This window comes from Capsaspora owczarzaki (genome assembly GCF_000151315.2).
Source record: "Capsaspora owczarzaki ATCC 30864 unplaced genomic scaffold supercont2.10, whole genome shotgun sequence".
NCBI classification, from domain to species: domain Eukaryota; class Filasterea; order Ministeriida; family Capsasporidae; genus Capsaspora; species Capsaspora owczarzaki.
In genome coordinates this window covers 545,018-567,138 of record NW_011887301.1, presented here as the reverse complement: position 1 = coordinate 567,138, position 22,121 = coordinate 545,018, and the positions used below count along the sequence as shown (strand labels likewise).

Below are 22,121 nucleotides of genomic sequence, written 5' to 3'. Positions count from 1 at the left end.
AAAAAAAAAAAAAAAAAAAAAGACTGCCAAAATCCAATGGAAACTCCATACAAAAGTTTTTTTTTTTTTTTTTGGTTCCAGTTGCTTGAAGGGTTCAACATCATGACGCCATTTCATCATTGTCATGCAAATTCATAATTCAGCATTCACAGTGGATTGCGGTTTGCAGCATCGGTGGCAATCATCATCAATTTTCGCGCAGTTGCATTGCCGCGACCACAATCCGCTCGCTCGCTTTCTTCACGACGCACTTTTTGGCTCTCCAATGGCCTCTCCAATCCGATACTCTTGTTTCCTTTGGTGGTGTGCATCGCAATCCATCCCTAGGCGAGTACGATCGCCCGATGCTCGCTCATTGTTCAACGCAATTTTGGTCGTTGCCCTTCTCCCAGCTCCATGCTATTCCACGTTATTTTTTTTTCTTCTTGCTTTTGCTGCAATGTCGTGCTATCTCGAACCTTGCTATTTCATTTTATTGGTTCTGATTTTTTATCGATTTTGCTTCTTGAACTCGTTTCCGAATGTGGACGTGCTCTTTCTCCCGTTCATCGCGTAAGAAACTCAAGCCGACAAAAAAAAAAAAAAAAAAAAAAAATCAAACGATTTTTTTTTTCGTTTTCTTCGTCTTCTTCTTCTTCTTCTTCTTTTTCTTCTCTGCTCGCCTCGCCTGCCTCTGCCTCCAACCGTGTGTGCTTCTTTCAGCTTGCGCGCTTCTTTTCTGCCTGGATGGCATGGAGCACCGCCAAGCAGCTTGAAGAGAGCGATTGACTTTTTTCTTTGTTTTTTTGAATGAAAGCATGGCTTTTTTTTTTTTTTTCGTTTTCTTCCTTTTGCCTTTGGTCTTTGCCTTCCCTCATCTTCCTCCTCGTCTGACCTCGCTGCGGCCTGGCATTGCCGCTACACTCACTGTTCTATTGCTCGATGGGGCGGGGGTCGGCTGGTCCATCGACACGAACAGTGTCCATTCCAGCCCAAAACCCATCCCATATGGGCTTTTTTTTCCTTGAACTTTTTTTTTTCCTTGAACCTTTTTTTTTTCTCTTTGCTTTTGCTTGTCGTTGTACGACCTGAGCCAGCACTCGAGCATTGGCGGTCGAAGCGACAAGCGACTCTGTTTCGTGTGGCTTGCCGCGTGGGGTCTCTTTTCTTGCGTGTCAAAAAGCAAAAAAAAAAAAACGAAAAAAAAAGCCAAGATCGCCTTCTTGTGCTTTGCGCTCCCTCCCGCTGGTCTGGTGACGCTTCCGCCGCACTGTGCATTCGACAGGTGCTTTGTTGCACCGAGCAGTCCGGTCTCCATTGCCGCACACAACGACGGGCCGCGGTTGTGCCTTTTTCGTCCTTCCAATGCATTTCCTCCAAAAACCCAAAGTTAAAAAAAAAAAAAAAACCCACGCGGTTGATCAACGTAATTTTTTTCTTTTCTCTTTTTTTTTTTTTTTCCATTGCTCAATCGCTGTATTTCTCAATCACTTTTGCTTTCACTCTGAACGCTTTTTGCCCATTTTTCATCATCATCATCGTCTTTGTCTTCATCTCACTCTTGTTCTTCTTCTGCTTTTTGCGTTGGAAAAAATCCAGTCTAAACACTCAAGATGCGTTACATTGCCGCGTACCTGCTCGCCACTCTCGGTGGCAACAAGACCCCCTCCGCTGCCGACGTCAAGGCCATCCTCAGCTCGGTTGGCATTGAGGCCGACGAGACCAAGCTCAACAAGGTCATCGCCGAGCTCTCTGGCAAGTCCCTCGAGCAGCTCATCGCTGCCGGCTCTGCCAAGCTCGCCTCCGTCCCCGCTGGCGGCGCTGCCGCTGCCCCCGCTGCTTCTTCTGCCGCCCCCGCCAAGGAGGCCAAGAAGGAGGAGCCCAAGAAGGAGGAGAAGAAGAAGGAGGAGTCCGAGGAGGGCGACATGGGCTTTGGTCTTTTCGATTAAAAACTGCATCGGCGGTAGTGTTACCTCGGGTCCCGTTCTTTCTGTTCCCCTGATTCCATTTGTCACAGTCCCGTTGTGCGCATGACCAAGCCATGGCCTCGTTCGATCTTGTTTGTTGTCATTTGACTTTGTTGTGCAAGCGTGTCTCTTTTGTCCTTCAAATAGTGAACATGCTGGTGGAAACTTTCCTCTCTTGTCATTGTTGTTGCTCACGAAGAAGTGGAGATTGGGTGCACGCATTTCAAGGCAGTTGAATGGGAGACACACAGAAAAAAAAAGAAGAAGTTTGAAATGCTAGACAACAACAGGTGAATTCTTGCACAGCTACAACTACGAGAGAGTCTTGAAGCCGACAGCTGCCAACAACCCAAGCGGCGTCAACACCTCAAGCTTGGCAGCATCTTCTGGCGTGCGAACGAACAGTGAACCGGTAAATCCAACGGCGTTGCAGCCGATTCCGTCGTGGCTGTCCGCAGCTCGAGGGACAACCAAGAGCCATTCAGCAGTGAAGAGCACGTTGTACGACGGCGCTGCATCGGCTGGCTCGTGCGGGTGGTTGGCCGGGATCTCGAGGTAGTCCAACGCTTTCAAGTATGCAGCGTGCAGGTCTTGGGCGCGTTGGACCGAGTTGTGTGCGTGCGCCGCCGTTCCGGAAGCTGATACTCCCTTGCTGGGAGTCAGCCACACAAAGGCGTGCCGAAACGCGCGAGAGAATGCGGGGATGTGATGCACCGTCTGCGAAGCTTCGTTCGCCAGTCGAGGCGGAAGAGCCGCCTCAATTGGAACATTGGAGCCAATGCCCGGAGTGTTGCGCGGAAAGACTTGCGTGTGCTTGTGCGGTTGGCTGGGGAATGAGAGGCGGCGAGGGCAGTGACGGAGAGGGGAAAGAGGCACGAAACGGGTCGGAAAACAAAACAACAAAGCAAACAAAGCAAACAAAGCCGTCCTACCTTGCCCCGGAGAGCGGACCACAGTTGTAAAAGCCAAACCCGTCCAGCGCATCAACAACCTGTGAAACAAGGCAAGACCGCAGACGGTGTCAGCGTCCAAAACGACCAAATAAACCATACGACAAAAAAAAAAAAAAAAAAAAAAAAGAAACATTCAAGCCTCCCTCATGCATATGCTGCAATGGATGCTTCACCTGTAGTGTCGAGGTCATATCAGCAAGCGTCAATGGCGTGCCCTGTGGCACAAAATCGCGTGTAATGACCAATGTGTGGTTTTCGACAATGTTGAACTTGTTGAGCACTGCGCTGTGGGTGTCTGACAAGCGTCCCACAAACATGCCTGGCTCGAATGGGGCCATAAAGGGGTCTTTTGGGGACTGCTTTTCCTCTGTTCGTTTGTCTTCTGTTCACGATTGCAAAGAGTGAGCGCAGAGTGCAGATCAAAGTTGGCAAATTTGTTTCTGGCTGGCGCTCCAACCAACGCTGACGAGTACCTGCTTTCTTCTTGTCTAACGCGTTCGACACTCGAATGATGAACTGTTTGACAGCAGCAAGCGGCGATTCGTTAGTTCCAGCCGAGCAGCTGTCAGGTTATGAGGAATCTGGGGATTTGGTTTTGGTTTACCTGAACGCCCTCCTGAACGTGAATGCTGGATCGAGCATCAATGGAGAACAACGATCCTGCAGCACGCGCGGTAGCCACCGACCTGCGGATGGTCTCTGCCAGTTGCTCGGGCTGGGTGTTGATCAGGTCTTGTGGTGAGCTCGACGAAGAGCTACCCCCGGCAGAAGCAGGGCTTGCCATTGTGGTGATTGAGCGCAACCGTTGCGAGTATCGGCTTGGGTGAGGTCGAGTCGAGTGGACGACGTGTCCTGATGCAGCAGCAGCAGCTTGAGCGCAGCGCAGTGTCAAAGTGGTCCCAGTTCGCGCTGTCTGGAGCAGCAACCAAAGCGCAGCCGTCGTGTTTGGAGAGAGAGAGACTGACTCTGGAAACAAACACACAGACAGAGTTGAAGATGAAGAGCGACACCAAGCAAGCGATCGCCAGTTGAACGCAGACTCGAAAGTCAGTGACGAAGATGACTGAGATTGGACGCGACGACCGAGTTCATTCAGCTCGAGTGCTGCGACGCAAAGCTCTAGTGTATAGGATGGTGTAAATGCAATCATGATGTCTTTTTGGTTTTTGTGACTTTGACGCGATTTGCTCTGAGATTTGACGGATTGGCAGTCTTTTTTTTCGCCAATTCGCTCGCCTCACTCACTCACTCAGCCAAATGTCCAGCCAGCCGTTGCAGGCGCCTTCGTCCACGACGTCGCTGCCGCCGAGTGATTTGCACCCAATCTCGTGGGAAGAGTACTTTGCGACCACTCCTGCGCCAGAGTCGCTCGATGCACAGGCCGCTCGCATGGCTGCGTTCGTGGCCCAGCACCGCAACCCCAGCAACGCCGCGTCATCACGCCGCATCGTACTCGTCACAGTTGCGTCTCATTTCACATTGATAAGCCTCGCCTCCTTCATTTTGATGCTTGCAATAGTTGAAAGCGAGAAAGAAGAAGAAGAAGAAGAAGACGAAGACGTTTGGTGGGAAAAGAAACGCGAACAAAAGTCGGACAGTCTCAGAAAATGTGGACGCGCTTTTCTGCAATTTTGGGTCTTGTCTGAGTTTTTCTTTGATTGCTTGGCTTATTTCCAATTCTCAACTTTGCACACTCTTGCTTGCGTTCGTTCCGTGAATGCTTGTCTGATTTCGTTTGTCTATTGTTTCTGTCACAGAGCGGTGGAACAACCGTCCCTCTCGAGCGCAATGTTGTTCGGTTTCTGGATAACTTTAGCATGGGAACACGAGGGTCTGCCTCTGCTGAATATCGGCTTTTCATACTGCAATTTGTCGATGTTTTGTTTTGCTGAACTGGTTGTTTGCCGGATTCTTTGTTTGTTGTTGTCTGCTTTGCAGCGCTGGTTTCCTTGACCCAGTATCTTGCATCGTGTCATGCGCTTGCGAATCTTTCGTTGCTTTGTGTTTCGTTGCTTTGGTTCTGCTGTCTTGTTTGTTTTGTCACCGTGCACGCAGTTTATCGAGAAGGGTTACGCTGTCATCTTCCTTCATCGAGTGCACACGCTCGAGCCGTATGCCCGACACTTTACTCCTCGGACGCTTCTCGAAGTGGTTCAACCCAACGCAGATGGCAGCTTAGCAGGTATGTACATTCAAAAAAGTTCCATGCCCAAGGCTGCTTTGCTCACCTCAAACTTGCCAACCTGTTTGTTCGTATTGAAAGTGAGAGGACACCAAGAGCATCTCATCCGGGAATGCGTCACCAAGTACCACCGTGTGGTCAAGGAGCAGCTTTTGTTGCAAGTGCCCTTCACCACTGTCACAGACTACCTGTTTTTGTTGCGCGAGGCGGCGAAAATTCTCGGTCCCCTCGGACCCGAGGCCCTGCTCTATCTCGCCGCTGCCGTGTCTGACTTTTTCATCCCAGCCGCGCAGATGGTGCGTAGCCTTGAAACAGCTTGTGTTTGATTGCAAGACTCACTGGTGTTTTTTTTTTTTTTTTTGTTGTTGTTGTTGTTTGTTTGTTTGTTTGTTTGTTTTTGGTTTGTTAGGCTCAACACAAGATTCAATCCGGAACGGGTGCCCTGACCCTGACCCTGCAACAGGTGCCCAAGCTCCTCAAGCCTCTCGTGAAAGAATGGGTTCCACAGGCATTTGTGGTGTCTTTCAAAGTACGAATCCTTTGGTGCCAACTTTTCACAGTCTTCGTGTTCCTGCCACTCATTCTTTTTTTTTTTTTGTTTGCTCTGAATCTCACCCCCTCCCCCCCACACACACACACATCTGTACTTCAGCTCGAGACGGACCCAGATATCGTCGCCGACAAGGCACGCGCTGCCCTACGCAACTACGGTCATTCTCTGGTCATCTCCAATCTGCTCAATACGCGCAAGTACGCTGTCACCTTGGTGACTGCTGACACCGCACAAGAAATCCGTCTCAGTGAAGCAGAGATTGGGGCGAATGTTGAAATTGAAGATGCGATTGTGGCCGAGGTGAAGGTGCGTCATGAAGCATTCATTCTGCGCGGCACCAAATAAACACCAAATTAGAAATAAATTAAAAGAGTCCTCAATGGCAATCGCCATGCACACTCGAGGCTGTCACAGAACGCGGCTACAAGAACAGCAAATCACAATGGTCAAATAACAAGTTTCAAAGCGGGGGCGAGAGCCGCGGTCGCTTGTTCGCCGCGATCGGGTCTTCATGGTCGAGCTGCGCAATCCCTCTTCGAGGGCGTTCGCGCGTTGTTTTCGCAACAATGGACTGGAACAGTGAGCTAGGAACCGCGGGCGTCAGTTGCACTGGTGAGGCATGGCTGGCTGCCGGAGGAAGTTCGGGTTGTTCGGGTTGTTCGGATTGTTCGGATTGTTCGGGTTGTTCGGATTGTTGCAAACCGTCGTCTGCCAAGTCGAGCTCCGACCATGCACAGAGCAGCGGATAGGCCTCGCATATTGCGGCGGCAGAAGACATGTCATTTCCGTGCAGGCCCACAAGACGCCGTTGTAGCTGCACCTTTGGCGCGTCTGCTGCGCGAGCGGCCTCGACCCATCGGCACGCCTTTGCGAATGGTTCTGACTGCGTGGCCACGCTTGCAATCCCTCCAGATTGATAGGTTTGGTGCAGCCTTGCAACCAATGTCTGAGTCTTGCCTTTCGAGAGCGGAGGGCTGTCTGCAAGCACACGATACGGTTGCATGAGAAAGCGGTACCGCAACTCGGTTTGGTCTGCATGTTTCTTGAGGGTCAACCCGATTCTCGGAGTGTTCAACAGCGAGCGCTTCTCAAGCTTCCATGGCACTATTCGCAGATACGGCTGATTGCTCGCGGTATCCGAAGGCGCAGGAACAGCAGATAAATCTAGCCAATGCAAATGAGCGATAAAATGTGAGTTGGTTGGAACCCCTGTCATCCGCTCTCGAGCACTCTTTATGGACTGCTTTCCTTTGACAAGGAGCATCGTCCAAGCTCGTTTGCAAAGAGCTCCGCTTCGTAACACCATACCAGCGGCCTTGGACACAAACGACTGAATGGAATCCACTTCTGCGTCTTTGAGAAGCCGATCCACAAGCAAGCACGGCCCGCAGACCACATCCTGATCATTTTCCAAGCTTTGCATTGAGCGCAGCAAAATGCCGCCAAGCAGGGTCGAATCACCAAAGGTCACGTCCAAACCTAGAGAAATCCACCACGCGAACAAGCAAAGCAAGCAATTGTTGAGCAGTTCAATGCAAATACAAATACAGGATGGCACTTTTTTTTTTCCCTTTACCTTTGTGCGTTCCTCCAACAAAGGACTTGCCGCGCTTGTGAAAGTACCACGTGAGGCACTCTCGCTGGGTCGGCTGCCGGTGCGCAAACACGTCACGATGCACAGGAATCGACGAAGCCTCCGAGACCGAGACCGAGACCGAGACCGCGCCCGGGCCATCCAACGGCAGTGCCAATGAGCCGTCCTTGTACGCATAGAACTCGATTTCCAAGAGACGGAAGCGGTGCGTGCCGTTGACGACGAGTGCGCACTCGTTGATCAGCGTGTCGGCGATCTGCGCAAACCATTCTCGCATTGCGCGCATGCTCGCCGCGGTCTCAGTCGCCCCTTCGCTTGCTGGGACATGCGCACTCGGTACGGGGAGTGCATCGGGACTGCGATCGAGACCGGGATTGCTCGACGCCGGATGCGTCATGATTGCGCGCAACTCGCTGGCAGTTAGCATTTTTGTAGATGATTGTCTGAGAAGCTTTGTGACAAGAATCAAAGACTAGCGTTGATTGAAAAACAAGAAAAGCAGAAAAGGAAATCAAAAAAATAGAGCTAACAATGTGTATTGAGTTAAGTGGCGGGCCGGATCGACAGTTCAGCAACCCTGGTCAAACTGAATATGTGGGGTACTTCCAAAACGCGTGCCGCACAAGCAGTCGGAATAGAAGGAACCCATTTGTGCTTGGAAGCCTGCGCATTAGACCTTGGACGTCGATGCCCGAGCCAGAAACGTGGATTGTTTCGTGGGCGATTCTTTGGCTTTCGGCGTAGGCAAGAGCTCCGGCTTCGCTTCAACCGCGTCGTCCGTCGAGTCAAAGTCATTACCAAGTGCTGCACTGTGAGAACTGGCTGAGGGGGCGGCGGCGGCGGCGGCGGCGGCGGCGGCGGCGGCGGCGGCACTGGTGGCCCTTGCAAGCGCAGCCGCAGCGCGAAGTTTCTCGACGCGCTTGTGCAACTCTTCCTTTGTGACTTGCAGTTTTGCCTCTTGTATTTTGGCCAGGATCGCTGCACGAGTATCCAGAGCTTTTTGAGCAAAAGCAAGGGCTACACTGCTCGAGGGCCGCTTTTTCTTTTTTGCGGCCATCAGCCGCGCAAACGCTCGCTGCACCATCTGGTCGGCGTTGGCTTTCTCGGCAGCAAACTCTTGATCGACCAGCGCAGGAAGCAGTTTAAGATAGAGCTGGACTCGCCAACGATTGTTATAGTTGATTTGTGTCTTGAGTTGCAGCGCGGTCTGCCGTAGTTCCGCGCAAATCTCGTCGTCCTCGTCTGCGTCGACATCATCGCTCTCCTCCATCACCCCGACCGCCTGCAGCTGTTGGGCGATATTTTGCTCCAGGCTGCGCGAGTCCGCTCGCGAGCGGGGATTGCGGAGCGGCGCAGACCGCTTGCTTGCTTGCGCGCTGTTGGCCTCCTCCGTCTCGTCTTCCGAGACCACTCGTGGCTTTTTGCGAGGATGCTGCGCTTCAGTGTCAGAGTCACTCACGTCGGGCTCGTCGGCGTCACGAGCCGAGCGACGGTGAGTGTTGCGGCCGGCGGCAGCTGCGGTCGCCCGATCCGGTGAAGTGGCTTTTGAGGATGTCTCGCTCGCCTCCAGCGGTGACGGAAGAGTGAGTGATGGAGTCGCAGGAGGGTCCGCAAGCTCATCGGCGAGGTCTGCCAAGGAAATATCGCCTTCCTCCAACAATGCGGCAATCAGCCGGCGGGGCAACGAGCCGCAAAGGTCGCCCAAGCCGTTTGCATCGCTGTTGTCAACTGCATCATCGTCCGAGTCGCGTAATAGACGGAGTTCGCGGTGTGTCTTGGACCGAGGCTTGGTTGTTCTCCCTTTATCCAATCCGTCGGCTGCTGTTGGCATCAAGTTCATTAACGGGGCGACATCGTGGGATCGTGTCGAAGCTGCTGGAGTGGCCAAGCTCTGCCAAGCGGAGTGGACGATAGTCAGTCTCAAAGACACTCAAAGACCTGACAACAACATTGAAGCACCAACATCGATTGTTTGGCGCACCTTTGCCTGTTCTTCCCGCAGATCGTCCTCGGCCCAGATCTCGGCAAAATGGCGCCCAATCGGGGGTAATCGAAAGAGAAAGTTTCCTTCCTGATGGCACGACAACAACACAAACAAAACAAACTCAGAAAATTCGGCATTGACCCCGAAAACTCAAGAAACGGGAAGAGGATGCCGGACCTTGCGTTGAATCGGATCGAGCAACAGTGTGTCCACAAGTGCTGTGTCAATGGGAGCAAAGTACGGCTCGATCGATTGCCAGAACGGGTGCTGCTCAGAAGTCTCAGAAGTTGCAGCCGGTGTTTCTTCGTCCGAAGACAGTGTTTCATCCAACCCAGCATCGCCTTCGTCAAACGTGAATGGCAGCGTGTGACTTTGCATTTTGCCCTGCTGTTTTGAAGGCGATCGGGCTTTCGACTTGAGCAGCAGCTTGTTGACATCAATTTCTACAGCGGAGGGGGCAAGAAAATCGTAGGCAAGGTCGGTGAGTCGGGCGTATGAACTCGCGTTTTTATGGCGTGAATTTCGATACTCTCGACCTTCACTGTTGGTTCTCCAGCCCCCCCTTCCCCGCCTCAACCCCCCGCGCCCCGCCCCCCTCAAAACTCCAACTTCAGACTCACTCGGCTGCTGCGATGACTTGACAAACTGAGCCAGCACGCGCGCGTCTCGCGTCCAGAGCGCGTTCTCGCGCTGTGCGATCGCGTGCATGGCCTCAATCTCAGCAAGCAGCAGCTGCAGACCATCCACTGGCATTGCATCGAGATCGAGCAGCGCCTTCGCTTGCGCCTGGCTCGACACTGGCTGTGGCAACTGGCGCTGGGTGGAAACCATCTGGTGAACATTTCGTACGGGAAGCAGGGTACCGGTAGATGAGGTCAAATAGTGAGCAAGAGTATAAGGTGGAAGCGGTTTTGTTCATCCAGTTCAATCCGCCGCCGTCCCCTTCAACGACAACAACAGGCGCTCCTCCGAGCACTTTTTTTTTTTTAACCTCGTGAAATGTTGGGCATGCTACTGTGGAGTTAAGCAGAGGGTATTGCTCTGCAAACTCGAGCTGCTGGGCCGCAGACGCCATGTCCACCCTCCCAGTCAATGCTCCGAAACAAAGGTGGAATGGCAATCAAACAGAGAGGTTTCTGAGAGTTTTTGGGCTGAAGAAGAGGAAAAGTAAAAATAATACATAAAATGGAAACAGAAGGCAGGATCTCACAGCACAAATCTGAGCGAGTGCGATGGAAGATTGACCAAAAGCAATGCATTCAAAGCCATTCTCGCGACGGATTCAACCACCGGCATTGTACAGTATGCACAGATGGAAAGATTCACTCGTTGTTGCAGTATCAACCTTTCTTTGGGGAGTGTGGACTGGGTTGGCTGGTTTGGATGAATCCCAGAAATGCGCGTACAACCAAAGCTGCGAAACTGTGAGAACGGATCAGCATCGATGGAATCACCAAACCCCGTCATCACATGCTGTCGCAACGTCAAGCTGAAGGAGGTCTGCAATGATCCAGAGTGCAAAAGTGTATGGACAGAAGCAAACATTCAAATTTCAAGACATTTTCCCCACAGAAACCAATGCCGATCAAGGTCATCGGCGACGAGGAGTCGATAGCTGATCGCTTGCCGTGGCAATATCAGCAGCGCTGGTGCTTGTCGGGATTTGCGAAGCAGCTTGCACCTTGCTTGACGCAAAGAATTTGGCTGCAGCGCCTTGCACGACATCGCTCATATTCCCAGAGTCGGACGCCTGGGATTTCGCCGACGATGACGGAGCCATCGTTGCCGCATCAAGCGCCGTGCTGAATGCCGCCTTGTCTTCAAGATTTGGCAGGTTGAGACCAACTCTGCGCGCGGAGAGTGCGATTCGCTCGGACTGGGACAGCGGATCGCTTTGGTACGTGAACAGCAATTCCTACGCCAGGCAAATCAAAAACGACAGGCCATGCCATATGAGTGCATATATTGCATTCTCTTGACGATCTGAGGCTTCTCTCGGAACTGCAATGGTCCCAATAGAAGGAGCCTTCATCATCGACATGCATCATTGCAGGCGTTTCCATTGGGATTTTTCCTTGCTCACTCACCCGGTACGCCCTGGTCGCCTGCAGCATGATCAAGAGGTCCTGAGCATTGAGCTGTGCAATGCGCGCAGCTTCGCGGTCGCCTGGCGTGACTGCAGCGGCCTGCGCGCGGAGCTGCTCGAGCATGTTGTTGCGCCACTCCACGTTGCCCAGCGGCTTGGTGCACTGAAGAGGACCCCCCGCCCCATAACGGACCGCAGAATGGAACACAGCGTCAGTTTGCTTTGTAAGAAGGGGGGAATAACGAAAAACGTTTGTTAGTGGGGGAGGGGTGTTACTGTACCATGTTGTCGATGGAGCGAAGAATCTGACGGTAGACGCCAAAGAGCGACGGGACGCCAGTGAATCCCGCTGCAGCAGCCATGACTGTGATTCGAAGGAAGGAAGAAGAATGAGAGGAGATTGAACAAAAGAAAAAAATGAAGAGTGAAGAGTGAAGATCACAAAGGGGACAATGCATTACTGTACAGTAGGGAAACGAACGGTAACCAAAATCCCAGCAACGCGCTCGTTTTGCTCTGCCTTCTGTTCTACTATGACTACTCCTGCTGCTGCTGATGATAATGATAATGCTGATGATCTTGATGGCTCGTGTTGAGCTGCACTGCCATTTCAATCCAGAGCTCAGTCGTTCGTTTGTTTGTCTGCAATAGAAACCACCGCCGCAAACGCTCAAGCTCAGCGACCCTCCCCCCCTTTGTGCCCCCGATACCAAGCGACACCCAACACAAGCAAACAACATACAAACGAAGCAAGAACAAACAACAAGATCTGAGCGATGAGTGATAGTGAGGACGCTGATACGTCGAGTGGCGAGGACGTCCCGCAGCAGGACACCTCGAACATGACCCCGGCAGCCGCAGCAGCCATCGCAGCGCTCGCCTCGGCCTCAGCCAAGCGCAGCTCGGGCAAGATCGAGAAGGCGTCCAAGAAGAAGAAGCCGCCGTAAGCTCATCACTCTGTCCCCGGCAAAACCCAGCGGGAAAAACCAACAGAAACAGATCCAAATTCAAAATTCGGATGGTTGCCGATTTTTTCCATCTCAACGCTACTCTTCTGAGAAAAGCTGAAAAAAGCGAGGAAGAGGGGGGGGGGGTCGGAAACATGTCCAACCTGCTGCTGGCTGATCTTGAATTGCTCAATTGGGTTTTTTATTGTTTGACTGTGTGCTGTTGAATGCAGGCGTGATGCGGACAAGCGACACAGTCACAATCTGCTGGAGCGCAAACGAGTAAGGTTTTTGTTTATTGTTGACACAATTCTGAATCATTCTGAGAAACTTCGATCCACCGCGCATCTGTCTGTGGTGGTCCTTGTTGGTTGTTGCCTGTGGAGCTTCAATGCCTCGTCATTTGAATTTTGGCAAACTACAAATTTCCGACGACTCATGCCAAAAGCACTCGTACTGAATCTAATGGCTGTCTTGAACCGCTTTTTGTCTTCAACCAACAGCGCGATCACATCAAGGAACGGTTTACGTCGCTGAAAGATGTCGTTCCAACGCTGGACGAAGAGCAGAATCCGTCCCGATCAGCCATTTTGCATGAAGCCACCGTGTACATCAACAAGATGCGCGAAGCCACATTCTCAGAAGAGCACCAGGTTGGTTTCCTGACTATCATTGAGCTTGACAGGGCTGATAAAGTGTCGATTGTTGGCAACTGGCTCACCACGTTCTTCGCTTCCGACAGGTTCGACATTTGCAGACAGCCAACCAATCGCTTGCCAAAGAGGTGCAACAGCTCGAGGCAGAGATCAACAAGCGCTGACCCGCATTAGTGGAACAACGTTTGCAATAAACCGATGGCCAACAACCCTTGAGAAACCGAAGCAAATCACCATGTTGCGAAAATAATACATCAGATCCAAAAACAGAAAAAAAAAACACCCAGCAAAATCGGCCAGCGAAAACAACAAAAGCGAAACAACGTGCAAAACGACAGAATGTAACACAACAAAGCCAACAACTCCAGCATCAGCGCCGGGTCCTGAAAGAACATCAACCCAAGTTGTTAACCGTAAATGACGACTTCGGTCTTGACTTCGGGCTTCTTCATGCTGAGTCGCTCGGACCGTTCGTTTTTGGAATGAGAGCCATCTCCCGATGAATGATGAACAGAGTTCGCGCGGCCAGAAACGCCGTTGGGGTTTGAGCCAGAGGGCGTCGGTTGTGCGTCGGACGAGCCAGCAGCACGAGCCCTGAAAGTTGAAAACCAAAGGACATGTGGTTGTGCAAAACAAGTGAGTATGTTTTTTCAAGAATCAGACCTTGAATTCAAGTCAAGAGTGTGGCACTCACGCGCGACGCTTATGCATGGCGACGGCCCAAATCTTGGGGAAGAACACCAAACCGACAGTCACAAGGACGGCAAACAGAATACCGACGCTCTGTAGCAGCAGCAACAAACAGCATCGAGGAGAGGAAAGGGTGAGTCAAGGGCCAAACCCGTCAGTGCCGTTCAGTTCTAGACAACCGTACCTTCATCACGAGGAGAGCACGGACATCCGTGGTGAACGAGACCAGCGGAATCATGATGATGGTGACAAAAGCGACATTGTAGATGGCCACTGAAATCATCTTGCTCTCATTGAATGCTACGTCCTGAATGTTGCGGGTACGGAAGGCCAGAACGATACCGAACAGCAACATCACACCCATGTAGGCAAACAGGATGCCTTGGAAAGTAGGATTGACGTAGCAGGAGGCAAAGCCGTCATCGTGGATATCCACCTTATCGTTCGACGTGCCAGTCCAAGCCGCGAGGATGGCAACCATACCAGTCACGAGCATGAACAAGAACAAGACGAGGCGATCGTCGCTAAGGTTGCGCGATGCAGTTTTGCCAATCTTTTTGTTCTACGACAGTCGTAAAGCATCACCAAAGGGGCAGGCGCAAGGGGAAGGGGGTGAGCGATGCGAACAGCAGCATGAGCAAAGACCACTCAAGCAAAACTCAACCACGTACAGTGAAGATGCGCTGGATGCGCCAGTTCTTGATAAACAGACTTGCAAACATGAAGGTGAACGAGAGGAAGACAAACCAGATACCGACAGTGCAAGAGGCGTCTGTCGGCGTGGGGAAGAAGGCGGCAACCGCGCCGAAGCCGAGGTACGCCCCGAACAGAATAAACTGGCCAAACAGAGGCGCAGATGCCTTGACAATCTTGTGATTTCGGTTGATAAATAGCCAGATGTGAACGCAAACGACCATCACAAAGCCAATGCCGAGAATGATGGCAATACCAACAGCCGTCGACTCGATCTGCGACCATTGGTCGAATGCCGTGAAAATCACTTGCGAAGTCGTCGCTGTCTGGCCGTCGATCGTCACACTTGCCACAACAGCACCCTCAGGCAGATTGTCTGGGGTCACGCAAACTGCAGAGGTTGCAGTGACGCTAACAGGCACAACAGCAATAACGCCAAACAGACAGCGGAACTCGGGGGTATTCACAAAGCCGGAGCCATAGATGGTAACTGGCACATTACCAGCGAGTGGTGCCTGCGAAGGAGCCACGCTTTGGATTGTCGGTGCCTGGTAGTAGGTAAAATTGGTTGACGAGACGACAAACTGTTGGTTGTTGTTTGACACGTAAACGGGAATGCTCAAGCTGTCAGAGCTCTGCGAGCAAGCCGTGAAGGCGGGTGCGGTGCACTCCAGAGTGGTTGCATCGATAAAGGTTGCTGGAGTTGCGGTGGCACTACCAAAGCGGCAGTACAGGTAGGTCGAGTTCAAAAAGCCAGTGCCTTGAATAGTCACCACCGTGCCGCCAGATACAACACCGTGCATGGGTGCAAAGGTGGTAATAGTCTCGGGCGTGTAGTACAAAAAGTTCAGAGTCGGGGCAGAGCTCGGGTAGTCGGCAAAAGCAACGGTCTGGATGATGCTCGGAATGAACACATTCGTCCCGCCACCCATGTTCAGCTGGCGGCTGACGTCCACGTTCGAGGGCGTGAGGGCGTAGAGGGTGTACGTGTTGGGTGTCACGCCATCGGCGTTGTACGTGAGGACGTCAAAATCTTGGTTGTTGGGCTCGAAATCCCACGAAACAAGCACGCCGTCCTCAAAGCCCGAGTAAACCTCCTCCATCGACTGCTGAACTTGCGCTTGCGTCATGGGGTAGTTGAGGATGCGGAAATCATCCATGCCGCCGTTGTAGAACGACGTCGTGTAAAGCGAGCCAACGTACGTGTTGGTCTCGCCAAAATCAGTGTTGACGGTAAACTTGTAGGTGGGAAGCAGAAGCTCGCCGTTGACGTACGTGCGGTACTCGCCAACGAAGGGACAAGACGATCCAGAGCACTCGATGGTAGTGTTGTCCCACACTTCGCGCACGAGCGCAATGTGCGTCCACTTGTTCTTGTAAGTGTTGTCCAAGGTCCCCGAGTACACATATTGCTGATTGCTGCCCGCCCCAAACTCGTGACCAATGCCAATCTCGCCATGGATGCCGTCTGCAACAGCCTTGCCAGTTTCAATCCAAAAGTTGCAGTTTGTCTCTGGAGTTTCGCCAGGCACGCAGCTGTCAACCAGAGCCTGGATCAAGCCAACGGGCGTGGCAGGGCGGAACCAAATCTCAACAGTCAAGTTGAACTGAAGGAGCGAAGTTGGAATGGGCGCGACGCTAAAGTCGTTGACACCGTCAAACAGGTGGGCCATGCTAATGTGCTTGGGAGTTGACTTGACTTCGATGTTCACGTTTGCAGCCGAGCCTTGAGGAGCAGTCGGGCATTGCAAGTGAGTGCTGTCCACGTAAGCACCGACCGTTTCTTGCCCGTTGAACTTGCAGCGAAGGTCGCGGCTGTCGAGGACACTGCAAGTAACAAAGTGGCGAGTCAACAGTCAACAGGTGAGGGCATTCTGTTACAAAAAACATCAAGCTCTTCAGGCGGATACTTACTTTGTGCCGGCAATCGTGACGACAGTGTTGCCAGTTGTTGGGCCACTTTGAATCCGAGGAGTCGCAGCAAACCACAAGTAAGTCAGTCAAATCAAATAGCGTCGAAAATTAAACACGACGTGAGTTCTTCAGTTTCGCATTTTATTTTGTTTTTTCGCATCATTTTCGCACACTGGTTTCCGTTTGTTCCTCCTTCCAATAATGTTCCTTCTTCACCGCTCCTCCTTTAGAATTTCGCAGCTCAATCTCAAGTGGGCTGCGAACTGTGGTGATTGACGCGTTTTTGTTTGGTCGGTTTTTTGTTCCCACTGTCTGATTCATCTGCTCGTTTCTTCAGCGTCTCCGTCTGTTTGTTCTTTCTCTGCTCGCTTCCGAGTGGATGATTCATCCACGACTTTTGTTTGTTCTGGGTGTTAAATTGTCCTTCTCCGCTTCTGCGGTTTTGCTTTAGTTGTTGACAACAAGGATTTTGTTTTTGTTTGTGTTCTTTTGTTTTCCGCCGTCTGTTTTTGTTGAAGATTGGATGCGACAGTCAAAGACACTCCCACTCTCTCACAAATCCCCAATCATTATCTGATCTTGCTTCGTTGCTCAATGAAAGCATCCATCAAAGGGATCGAAAGATTGACCCACTCGCCTTCACTTTGCAATGCGAAAAGGCAAAATGATAATAAAAATGGGCGTTTCATAGTTTGATTTTTTTTTTTTTTGGCGATTTTTTGTTTTTCGACTTTCTTTTTTTTTTTTTTTTTCCGACTTTTTGGAATCCCGACAATGATGGGAAATCCGACCGAACAATCGTGGTGGAAACAAAGAGGAATCATGACGGTGGGAGTTGCTCCAAAGCAAATGCAGAAGCAGAAGCAACAGGAGAGAAAAGTCTTACCGGTCAGGAGTGAGGGAGGCGAGCGTGGACGTGGTGGGGAAGAAGACCGCGACCCAGGAGTCGACGGCCGTGGCATTGTTGTCAAGTGTGACACGCAACTGTGCATAGTTGGCGCGCAGAGGCTGGTACAAAAAGTCGCGAGTGACGAGGTCGACGCCGGCATTGAGAAGAGCGGTGAGGGAGGGAATGGTGCACGTCACAGAGGTGGACGACCATGCGGCGGAAACGGCAAACTGACGGGTGGATCCGAGCAGGCACTTGACATCGCCGGCACTCGGAGACACGGCGCCAAAGTTGCCAGTGAGTGTCAGTGAGGTGGTTGTGGTGGAGGACGCGCAGTTGGGCTGCACGACGTCGAGGCGAAGCGCAGCGGCGCACAAAACAAGATTGCAGACCAAGACAGCTGCCATCATCACCATCGCGCGATTCGCCCACGCGGTCGCAACACGGCGCGTTGCATGCAAAGCGTTAGCCTTCATCATCGTTGTCACTTGTTGACAAGGTGAAAGAAACGATGGAGAAAGTGTCGAAAAGAGAAACAGAAAAGGCAAGAACAAATAAAATAAAAAAAAAAAAACAATGAAAACAAAGAAGAGTGAAAACGACGACGATCTTTCCAAAAAATCCAAAAAATACAAAACAATACAAAAAAACAAAAAAACGACGCCACAACAGAATGCAAAAACAATTTTGTCATCGTTGTTAGCAGTGCAGTTTGGCTCGCTTTGGTGGGCATCGGTCGTAGGGAACAAGAGCAAGTGGATCCTAGCAACGAACGGCCAACACCGCCGGAGAGAAGCGGAGGCAGCGAGTGGGCTTTTGGTCCGAAGAGCGGGATTTGCCAAAAACGGTCAACAAAAACCGCAGCTCTGCGCCACGAGGGGCTTGGTTTGTTTCCCCCCATTGTCGGAGTCTATTGACCCGCACTGCCGCTCACCGGACGCAGAGAACGCAGCGAGTGGGACCATCGTCGACGCGCTCTGCCGAGGGAGGGAGAGGGGGGTGGCGCGGGCGACGCCTGCCGCTGTGCTCTATGAATCAACAAGCGGCGGCGGCAGATCAGCCAGCAGGTGTGGCGTTTGGATTGTCATGTCATTTTGTTATGTGTTTTGTTGTTTGTGTTTGCTCCCCAACAACAAAACGGAATCAAACACAAACACCTGACACGCCATTTGTCGAAAAACCGGCCAATAGCCTCACAGGGCAGTTGCGGGGCAGTTGCGGGATGAAACAACGATTATTCGACGTCAGGATTAGCCGAAATTACTCAAGCGAAACGAATGAAACAAACATGTCCCCAGGACCCACTTTCCTGCTCACCGTTACACGCCTTCCCGACCTCCGTGTGCCTTCCCCTTGCGCCAGTGATCTCGTGTAATTGTCGGTTCCCAATGCGGGACTATCTCCGGGCCTGTCGTTTTTTCGAAGCGTGCTGATTGTGAGCTTGGAATTGTCACGACAAAAACGAGCAACCCTGAAACTCACACCACCCCCTCACTTGATCTTCCAAACCTGCTTTTCTCAGTCTCCGAATAAAAAAACCTCTGTGAATGCAGAGGTTTCGAGCACAGGCCGAGAGAATCCTCACAGCAGCGAGAAATGGGTGGCAAAGTTGATTGAAACACGACTTGAAACACTTGTGCGATTTTGGCAACGACTCACCTGCGCCATCATCACCACAAGCATCACCACAAGTATTAACAGTAGCATTAACAGTAGCAAAACACCATGGTCCGCGACGCAGGCGGACTAAGCAGCTTGAGCCGAAGGATGGAGTTGGACCAGCTCTGCAAGTTTAACGGTCGCAACCTCGCCTGCACAACTACCGAAGCATGCTAGAATATTGTTTACTCAAAATATAATAGCTCAAACGGTGGCTCAGCCCAATTCATCACAAATAACAGCGGTAGCAAAACGAAAGCTAAGCAAAAACAAAACGAAAATGCAAAACAAAACAAACAAAAACGACTGGCACGAAACAAACTCAAACAACTACTTGCGGTTCGGCCGGCACTGGGTTGTCTGACGCGTGCATCTCGCTCATTTGATGCTTCTCGGAGTGTGTCTCGGTTGAGTGTGGGGATGGTCGTCGGTTGGACGCGCTTGCAGCTCCGGTGCGCTTGGAGGTGTCGGGGTTGGTAGAGTCGGTGCGGTTGCGTGCACTGAATGACAAGAAAAGAAATGAACCAGCGACATGTGAGCAACAAAATCAATTCGTCAGTTGCAACAACCACGAGGAATGGTGGCACTCACGCGCGACGTTTATGCAAGGCAACGGCCCAAATCTTGGGGAAGAACACCAATCCTACAGTAACAAGGACTGCAAACAGGATACCGACGCTCTATCGTACCAAAGAGAAAGCAAAAGGAAGATGGTTGCAAAGAACATTTGTGAGGCAAGCTGTGGTACTTGACTCTCACATCACCCGCAGAACGAATCGTACCTTCATCACGAGGAGAGCACGGACATCTGTGGTGAACGAGACCAGCGGAATCATGATGACGGTGACGAAAGCAACATTGTAGATGGCCACCGAAACCATCTTGCTTTCATTGAACGCTTCGTCCTGAATGTTGCGGGTACGGAAGGCCAGAACGATACCGAACAGCAACATCAAACCCATGTAGGCGAACAGGATGCCTTGGAAAGTAGGATTAACGTAGCAAGAGGAGAAGCCGTCATCCTGAACCTCCACCTTGTCGTTCGAAGTGCCCGTCCAAACAGCAAGAATGATGGCCATGATTGCGACAAACACAAACAGCACCAAAACAAGGCGAGAATCCCCGAGATTGCGTGAAACGTTCTTTCCAAGCTTCTTGTTCTACAATTGTTGTACAGCATCACAGGTTAGCGATGCATACAAACAGCATGAGCAAAGACCACTCAAGCAAAAACTCAACCACGTACAGTGAAGATGCGCTGGATGCGCCAGTTCTTGATAAATAGGCTTGCAAACATGAAGGTGAACGAGAGGAAGACAAACCAGATACCGACAGTGCAAGAGGCGTCTGTCGGCGTGGGGAAGAAGGCGGCAACTGCGCCGAAGCCGAGGTACGCCCCGAACAGAATAAACTGACCAAACAGAGGTGCAGATGCCTTGACAATCTTCTGATTTCGATTGATAAATAGCCAGATGTGAACGCAAACGACCATCACAAAGCCAATGCCGAGAATGATGGCAATACCAACAGCCGTCGACTCGATCTGTGACCATTGGTCGAATGCCGTGAAAATCACTTGCGAAGTCGTCGCTGTCTGGCCGTCGATCGTCACACTTGCCACAACAGCACCCTCGGGCAGATTGTCTGGGGTCACGCAAACTGCAGAGGTTGCAGTGACGCTAACAGGCACGACAGCAATAACGCCAAACAGACAGCGGAACTCGGGGGTATTCACAAAGCCGGAGCCATAGATGGTAACTGGCACATTACCAGCGAGTGGTGCCTGCGAAGGAGCCACGCTTTGGATTGTCGGTGCCTGGTAGTAGGTAAAATTGGTTGACGAGACGACAAACTGTTGGTTGTTGTTTGACACGTAAACGGGAATGCTCAAGCTGTCAGAGCTCTGCGAGCAAGCCGTGAAGGCGGGTGCGGTGCACTCCAGAGTGGTTGCATCGATAAAGGTTGCTGGAGTTGCGGTGGCACTACCAAAGCGGCAGTACAGGTAGGTCGAGTTCAAAAAGCCAGTGCCTTGAATAGTCACCACCGTGCCGCCAGACACAACACCGTGCATGGGCGCAAAGGTGGTAATAGTCTCGGGCGTGTAGTACAAAAAGTTCAGAGTCGGGGCAGAGCTCGGGTAGTCAGCAAAAGCAACGGTCTGGATGATGCTCGGAATGAACACATTCGTCCCGCCACCCATGTTCAGCTGGCGGCTGACGTCCACGTTCGAGGGCGTGAGGGCGTAGAGGGTGTACGTGTTGGGTGTCACGCCATCGGCGTTGTACGTGAGGACAGTAAACTGTTGGTTGTTGGGCTCGAAATCCCACGAAACAAGCACGCCATCCTCAAAGCCCGAGTAAACCTCCTCCATCGACTGCTGAACCTGCGCTTGAGTCATGGGGTAGTTGAGGATGCGGAAATCATCCATGCCGCCGTTGTAGAACGACGTCGTGTAAAGCGAGCCAACGTACGTGTTGGTCTCGCCAAAATCAGTGTTGACGGTAAACTTGTAGGTGGGGAGCAGAAGCTCGCCGTTGACGTACGTGCGGTACTCGCCAACGAAGGGGCACGACGATCCAGAGCACTCGATGGTAGTGTTGTCCCACACTTCGCGCACGAGCGCAATGTGCGTCCACTTGTTCTTGTAAGTGTTGTCCAAGATCCCCGAGTACACATATTGCTGATTGCTGCCCGCCCCAAACTCGTGACCAATGCCAATCTCGCCATGGATGCCGTCTGCAACAGCCTTGCCAGTTTCAATCCAAAAGTTGCAGTTTGTCTCTGGAGTTTCGCCAGGCACGCAGCTGTCAACCAGAGCCTGGATCAAGCCAACGGGCGTGGCAGGGCGGAACCAAATCTCAACAGTCAAGTTGAACTGAAGGAGCGAAGTTGGAATGGGCGCGACGCTAAAGTCGTTGACACCGTCAAACAGGTGGGCCATGCTAATGTGCTTGGGAGTTGACTTGACTTCGATGTTCACGTTTGCAGCCGAGCCTTGAGGAGCAGTCGGGCATTGCAAGTGAGTGCTGTCCACGTAAGCACCGACCGTTTCTTGCCCATTGAACTTGCAGCGAAGGTCGCGGCTGTCAAGAATGCTGTTGTGTTCCATCGTTAGAATTTTCGTACACTCCTCCACAAGCGAGAATTGTGGCATTAGCAACTTACTTTGCGCCTTGAACACTAACAACAGTGTTGCCAGTCGTCGGACCGCTGCGAGAGTCAAGTTGTGCAGGATGCATCGTCGAGTGAGTGGATGATAAGGAGCGGGTGTGTCATATCGGGTTGACAATAAACTTCGAAGGCATCCAAAAACAGAAATCCGGTCGTCAAGGCAAAATGCGAATAGCGCAAAAACAAAATAAAATCACACCAAAA

The 22,121-nt window shown here is 51.7% G+C and overlaps 9 protein-coding genes across 10 annotated transcripts; 3 read left to right on the top strand and 6 right to left on the bottom strand.

Moving 5' to 3' along the window:
* Positions 1-528: 528 nt before the first annotated feature.
* On the top strand, positions 529-2,116 carry CAOG_05989. 2 transcript variants are annotated; one of them, XM_011272283.1, is made up of 2 exons: positions 529-552; positions 1,579-2,116. In XM_011272283.1, exon 2 carries the CDS (start codon positions 1,593-1,595, stop codon positions 1,926-1,928), a length of 336 nt encoding a protein of 111 aa, XP_011270585.1. In that variant the 5' UTR covers positions 529-552; positions 1,579-1,592; the 3' UTR covers positions 1,929-2,116. The 2 variants fall into 2 exon arrangements, with proteins under 2 accessions (XP_011270585.1, XP_004345579.1); XM_004345529.2 differs by lacking the exon at positions 529-552 and adding an exon at positions 560-685.
* CAOG_05988 (Ap4A phosphorylase II) lies at positions 2,105-3,952 on the bottom strand. The gene is made up of 5 exons (XM_004345528.2): positions 3,504-3,952; positions 3,373-3,415; positions 3,073-3,281; positions 2,879-2,937; positions 2,105-2,772 (listed from the first exon to the last, which is right to left on the bottom strand). The coding sequence occupies exons 1-5, from the start codon at positions 3,681-3,683 to the stop codon at positions 2,259-2,261; spliced, it is 1,005 nt and encodes a 334-aa protein (XP_004345578.1). The 5' UTR covers positions 3,684-3,952; the 3' UTR covers positions 2,105-2,258.
* Positions 3,953-4,156: 204 nt separating this feature from the next.
* On the top strand, positions 4,157-5,979 carry CAOG_05987 (phosphopantothenoylcysteine synthetase; the record flags this gene model as incomplete). Its single annotated transcript, XM_004345527.1, has 5 exons — positions 4,157-4,348; positions 4,955-5,081; positions 5,163-5,377; positions 5,491-5,610; positions 5,734-5,979. 5 exons carry the CDS (start codon positions 4,157-4,159, stop codon positions 5,977-5,979), a joined length of 900 nt encoding a protein of 299 aa, XP_004345577.1.
* A 40-nt stretch (positions 5,980-6,019) lies between these two features.
* Positions 6,020-7,686, bottom strand: CAOG_05986 (hypothetical protein). Its single transcript, XM_004345526.2, has 3 exons — positions 7,211-7,686; positions 6,943-7,113; positions 6,020-6,798 (listed from the first exon to the last, which is right to left on the bottom strand). The coding sequence occupies exons 1-3, from the start codon at positions 7,653-7,655 to the stop codon at positions 6,095-6,097; spliced, it is 1,320 nt and encodes a 439-aa protein (XP_004345576.1). The 5' UTR covers positions 7,656-7,686; the 3' UTR covers positions 6,020-6,094.
* Positions 7,687-7,748: 62 nt separating this feature from the next.
* On the bottom strand, positions 7,749-10,312 carry CAOG_05985 (hypothetical protein). Its single transcript, XM_004345525.2, has 5 exons — positions 10,204-10,312; positions 9,833-10,043; positions 9,390-9,655; positions 9,210-9,299; positions 7,749-9,119 (listed from the first exon to the last, which is right to left on the bottom strand). The coding sequence occupies exons 1-5, from the start codon at positions 10,285-10,287 to the stop codon at positions 7,899-7,901; spliced, it is 1,872 nt and encodes a 623-aa protein (XP_004345575.2). The 5' UTR covers positions 10,288-10,312; the 3' UTR covers positions 7,749-7,898.
* Positions 10,313-10,721: 409 nt separating this feature from the next.
* On the bottom strand, positions 10,722-11,712 carry CAOG_05984 (hypothetical protein). The gene is made up of 3 exons (XM_004345524.2): positions 11,580-11,712; positions 11,300-11,461; positions 10,722-11,127 (listed from the first exon to the last, which is right to left on the bottom strand). The coding sequence occupies exons 1-3, from the start codon at positions 11,658-11,660 to the stop codon at positions 10,804-10,806; spliced, it is 567 nt and encodes a 188-aa protein (XP_004345574.1). The 5' UTR covers positions 11,661-11,712; the 3' UTR covers positions 10,722-10,803.
* A 217-nt stretch (positions 11,713-11,929) lies between these two features.
* On the top strand, positions 11,930-13,183 carry CAOG_05983 (hypothetical protein). Its single transcript, XM_004345523.2, has 4 exons — positions 11,930-12,241; positions 12,479-12,527; positions 12,749-12,898; positions 12,988-13,183. The coding sequence occupies exons 1-4, from the start codon at positions 12,075-12,077 to the stop codon at positions 13,063-13,065; spliced, it is 444 nt and encodes a 147-aa protein (XP_004345573.1). The 5' UTR covers positions 11,930-12,074; the 3' UTR covers positions 13,066-13,183.
* On the bottom strand, positions 13,136-17,577 carry CAOG_05982 (hypothetical protein). Its single transcript, XM_004345522.2, has 6 exons — positions 17,085-17,577; positions 16,199-16,243; positions 14,263-16,111; positions 13,776-14,153; positions 13,596-13,684; positions 13,136-13,495 (listed from the first exon to the last, which is right to left on the bottom strand). Exons 1-6 carry the CDS (start codon positions 17,564-17,566, stop codon positions 13,309-13,311), a joined length of 3,030 nt encoding a protein of 1,009 aa, XP_004345572.1. The 5' UTR covers positions 17,567-17,577; the 3' UTR covers positions 13,136-13,308.
* Positions 17,578-19,501: 1,924 nt separating this feature from the next.
* CAOG_05981 (hypothetical protein) lies at positions 19,502-21,985 on the bottom strand (the record flags this gene model as incomplete). Its single annotated transcript, XM_004345521.1, has 3 exons — positions 19,502-19,906; positions 19,993-21,841; positions 21,912-21,985. 3 exons carry the CDS (start codon positions 21,983-21,985, stop codon positions 19,502-19,504), a joined length of 2,328 nt encoding a protein of 775 aa, XP_004345571.1.
* Positions 21,986-22,121: the final 136 nt, after the last annotated feature.

Bases quoted from the DNA above. Each gene is read 5' to 3' on its own strand.
- CAOG_05989 (XM_011272283.1), top strand. From the start codon at position 1,593: ATGCGTTACATTGCCGCGTACCTGCTCGCCACTCTCGGTGGCAACAAG.
- CAOG_05988 (XM_004345528.2), bottom strand. From the start codon at position 3,683: ATGGCAAGCCCTGCTTCTGCCGGGGGTAGCTCTTCGTCGAGCTCACCA. The intron at 3,416-3,503 runs GTAAACCAAAAC...GCTGTCAAACAG, and splicing joins ACGTTCAGGAGGGCGTTCAG to TTCATCATTCGAGTGTCGAA. The intron at 2,938-3,072 runs GTGAAGCATCCA...CTTGTTTCACAG, and splicing joins ATATGACCTCGACACTACAG to GTTGTTGATGCGCTGGACGG.
- CAOG_05986 (XM_004345526.2), bottom strand. From the start codon at position 7,655: ATGCTAACTGCCAGCGAGTTGCGCGCAATCATGACGCATCCGGCGTCG. The intron at 7,114-7,210 runs GTAAAGGGAAAA...GGATTTCTCTAG, and splicing joins TGTTGGAGGAACGCACAAAG to GTTTGGACGTGACCTTTGGT. The intron at 6,799-6,942 runs GTATGGTGTTAC...TGCATTGGCTAG, and splicing joins GTTTGTGTCCAAGGCCGCTG to ATTTATCTGCTGTTCCTGCG.
- CAOG_05985 (XM_004345525.2), bottom strand. From the start codon at position 10,287: ATGGCGTCTGCGGCCCAGCAGCTCGAGTTTGCAGAGCAATACCCTCTG. The intron at 9,656-9,832 runs GTGAGTCTGAAG...CCTCCGCTGTAG, and splicing joins CAAGTCATCGCAGCAGCCGA to AAATTGATGTCAACAAGCTG. The intron at 9,300-9,389 runs GTCCGGCATCCT...TCGTGCCATCAG, and splicing joins TCGATCCGATTCAACGCAAG to GAAGGAAACTTTCTCTTTCG.
- CAOG_05984 (XM_004345524.2), bottom strand. From the start codon at position 11,660: ATGGCTGCTGCAGCGGGATTCACTGGCGTCCCGTCGCTCTTTGGCGTC. The intron at 11,462-11,579 runs GTACAGTAACAC...GGTCCTCTTCAG, and splicing joins TTCGCTCCATCGACAACATG to TGCACCAAGCCGCTGGGCAA. The intron at 11,128-11,299 runs GTGAGTGAGCAA...TGCCTGGCGTAG, and splicing joins AGGCGACCAGGGCGTACCGG to GAATTGCTGTTCACGTACCA.
- CAOG_05983 (XM_004345523.2), top strand. From the start codon at position 12,075: ATGAGTGATAGTGAGGACGCTGATACGTCGAGTGGCGAGGACGTCCCG. The intron at 12,528-12,748 runs GTAAGGTTTTTG...TTCAACCAACAG, and splicing joins ATCTGCTGGAGCGCAAACGA to CGCGATCACATCAAGGAACG. The intron at 12,899-12,987 runs GTTGGTTTCCTG...CGCTTCCGACAG, and splicing joins CATTCTCAGAAGAGCACCAG to GTTCGACATTTGCAGACAGC.
- CAOG_05982 (XM_004345522.2), bottom strand. From the start codon at position 17,566: ATGATGAAGGCTAACGCTTTGCATGCAACGCGCCGTGTTGCGACCGCG. The intron at 16,244-17,084 runs GTAAGACTTTTC...TCGGATTCAAAG, and splicing joins GCCTCCCTCACTCCTGACCG to TGGCCCAACAACTGGCAACA. The intron at 14,154-14,262 runs GTACGTGGTTGA...CGACTGTCGTAG, and splicing joins GCATCCAGCGCATCTTCACT to AACAAAAAGATTGGCAAAAC.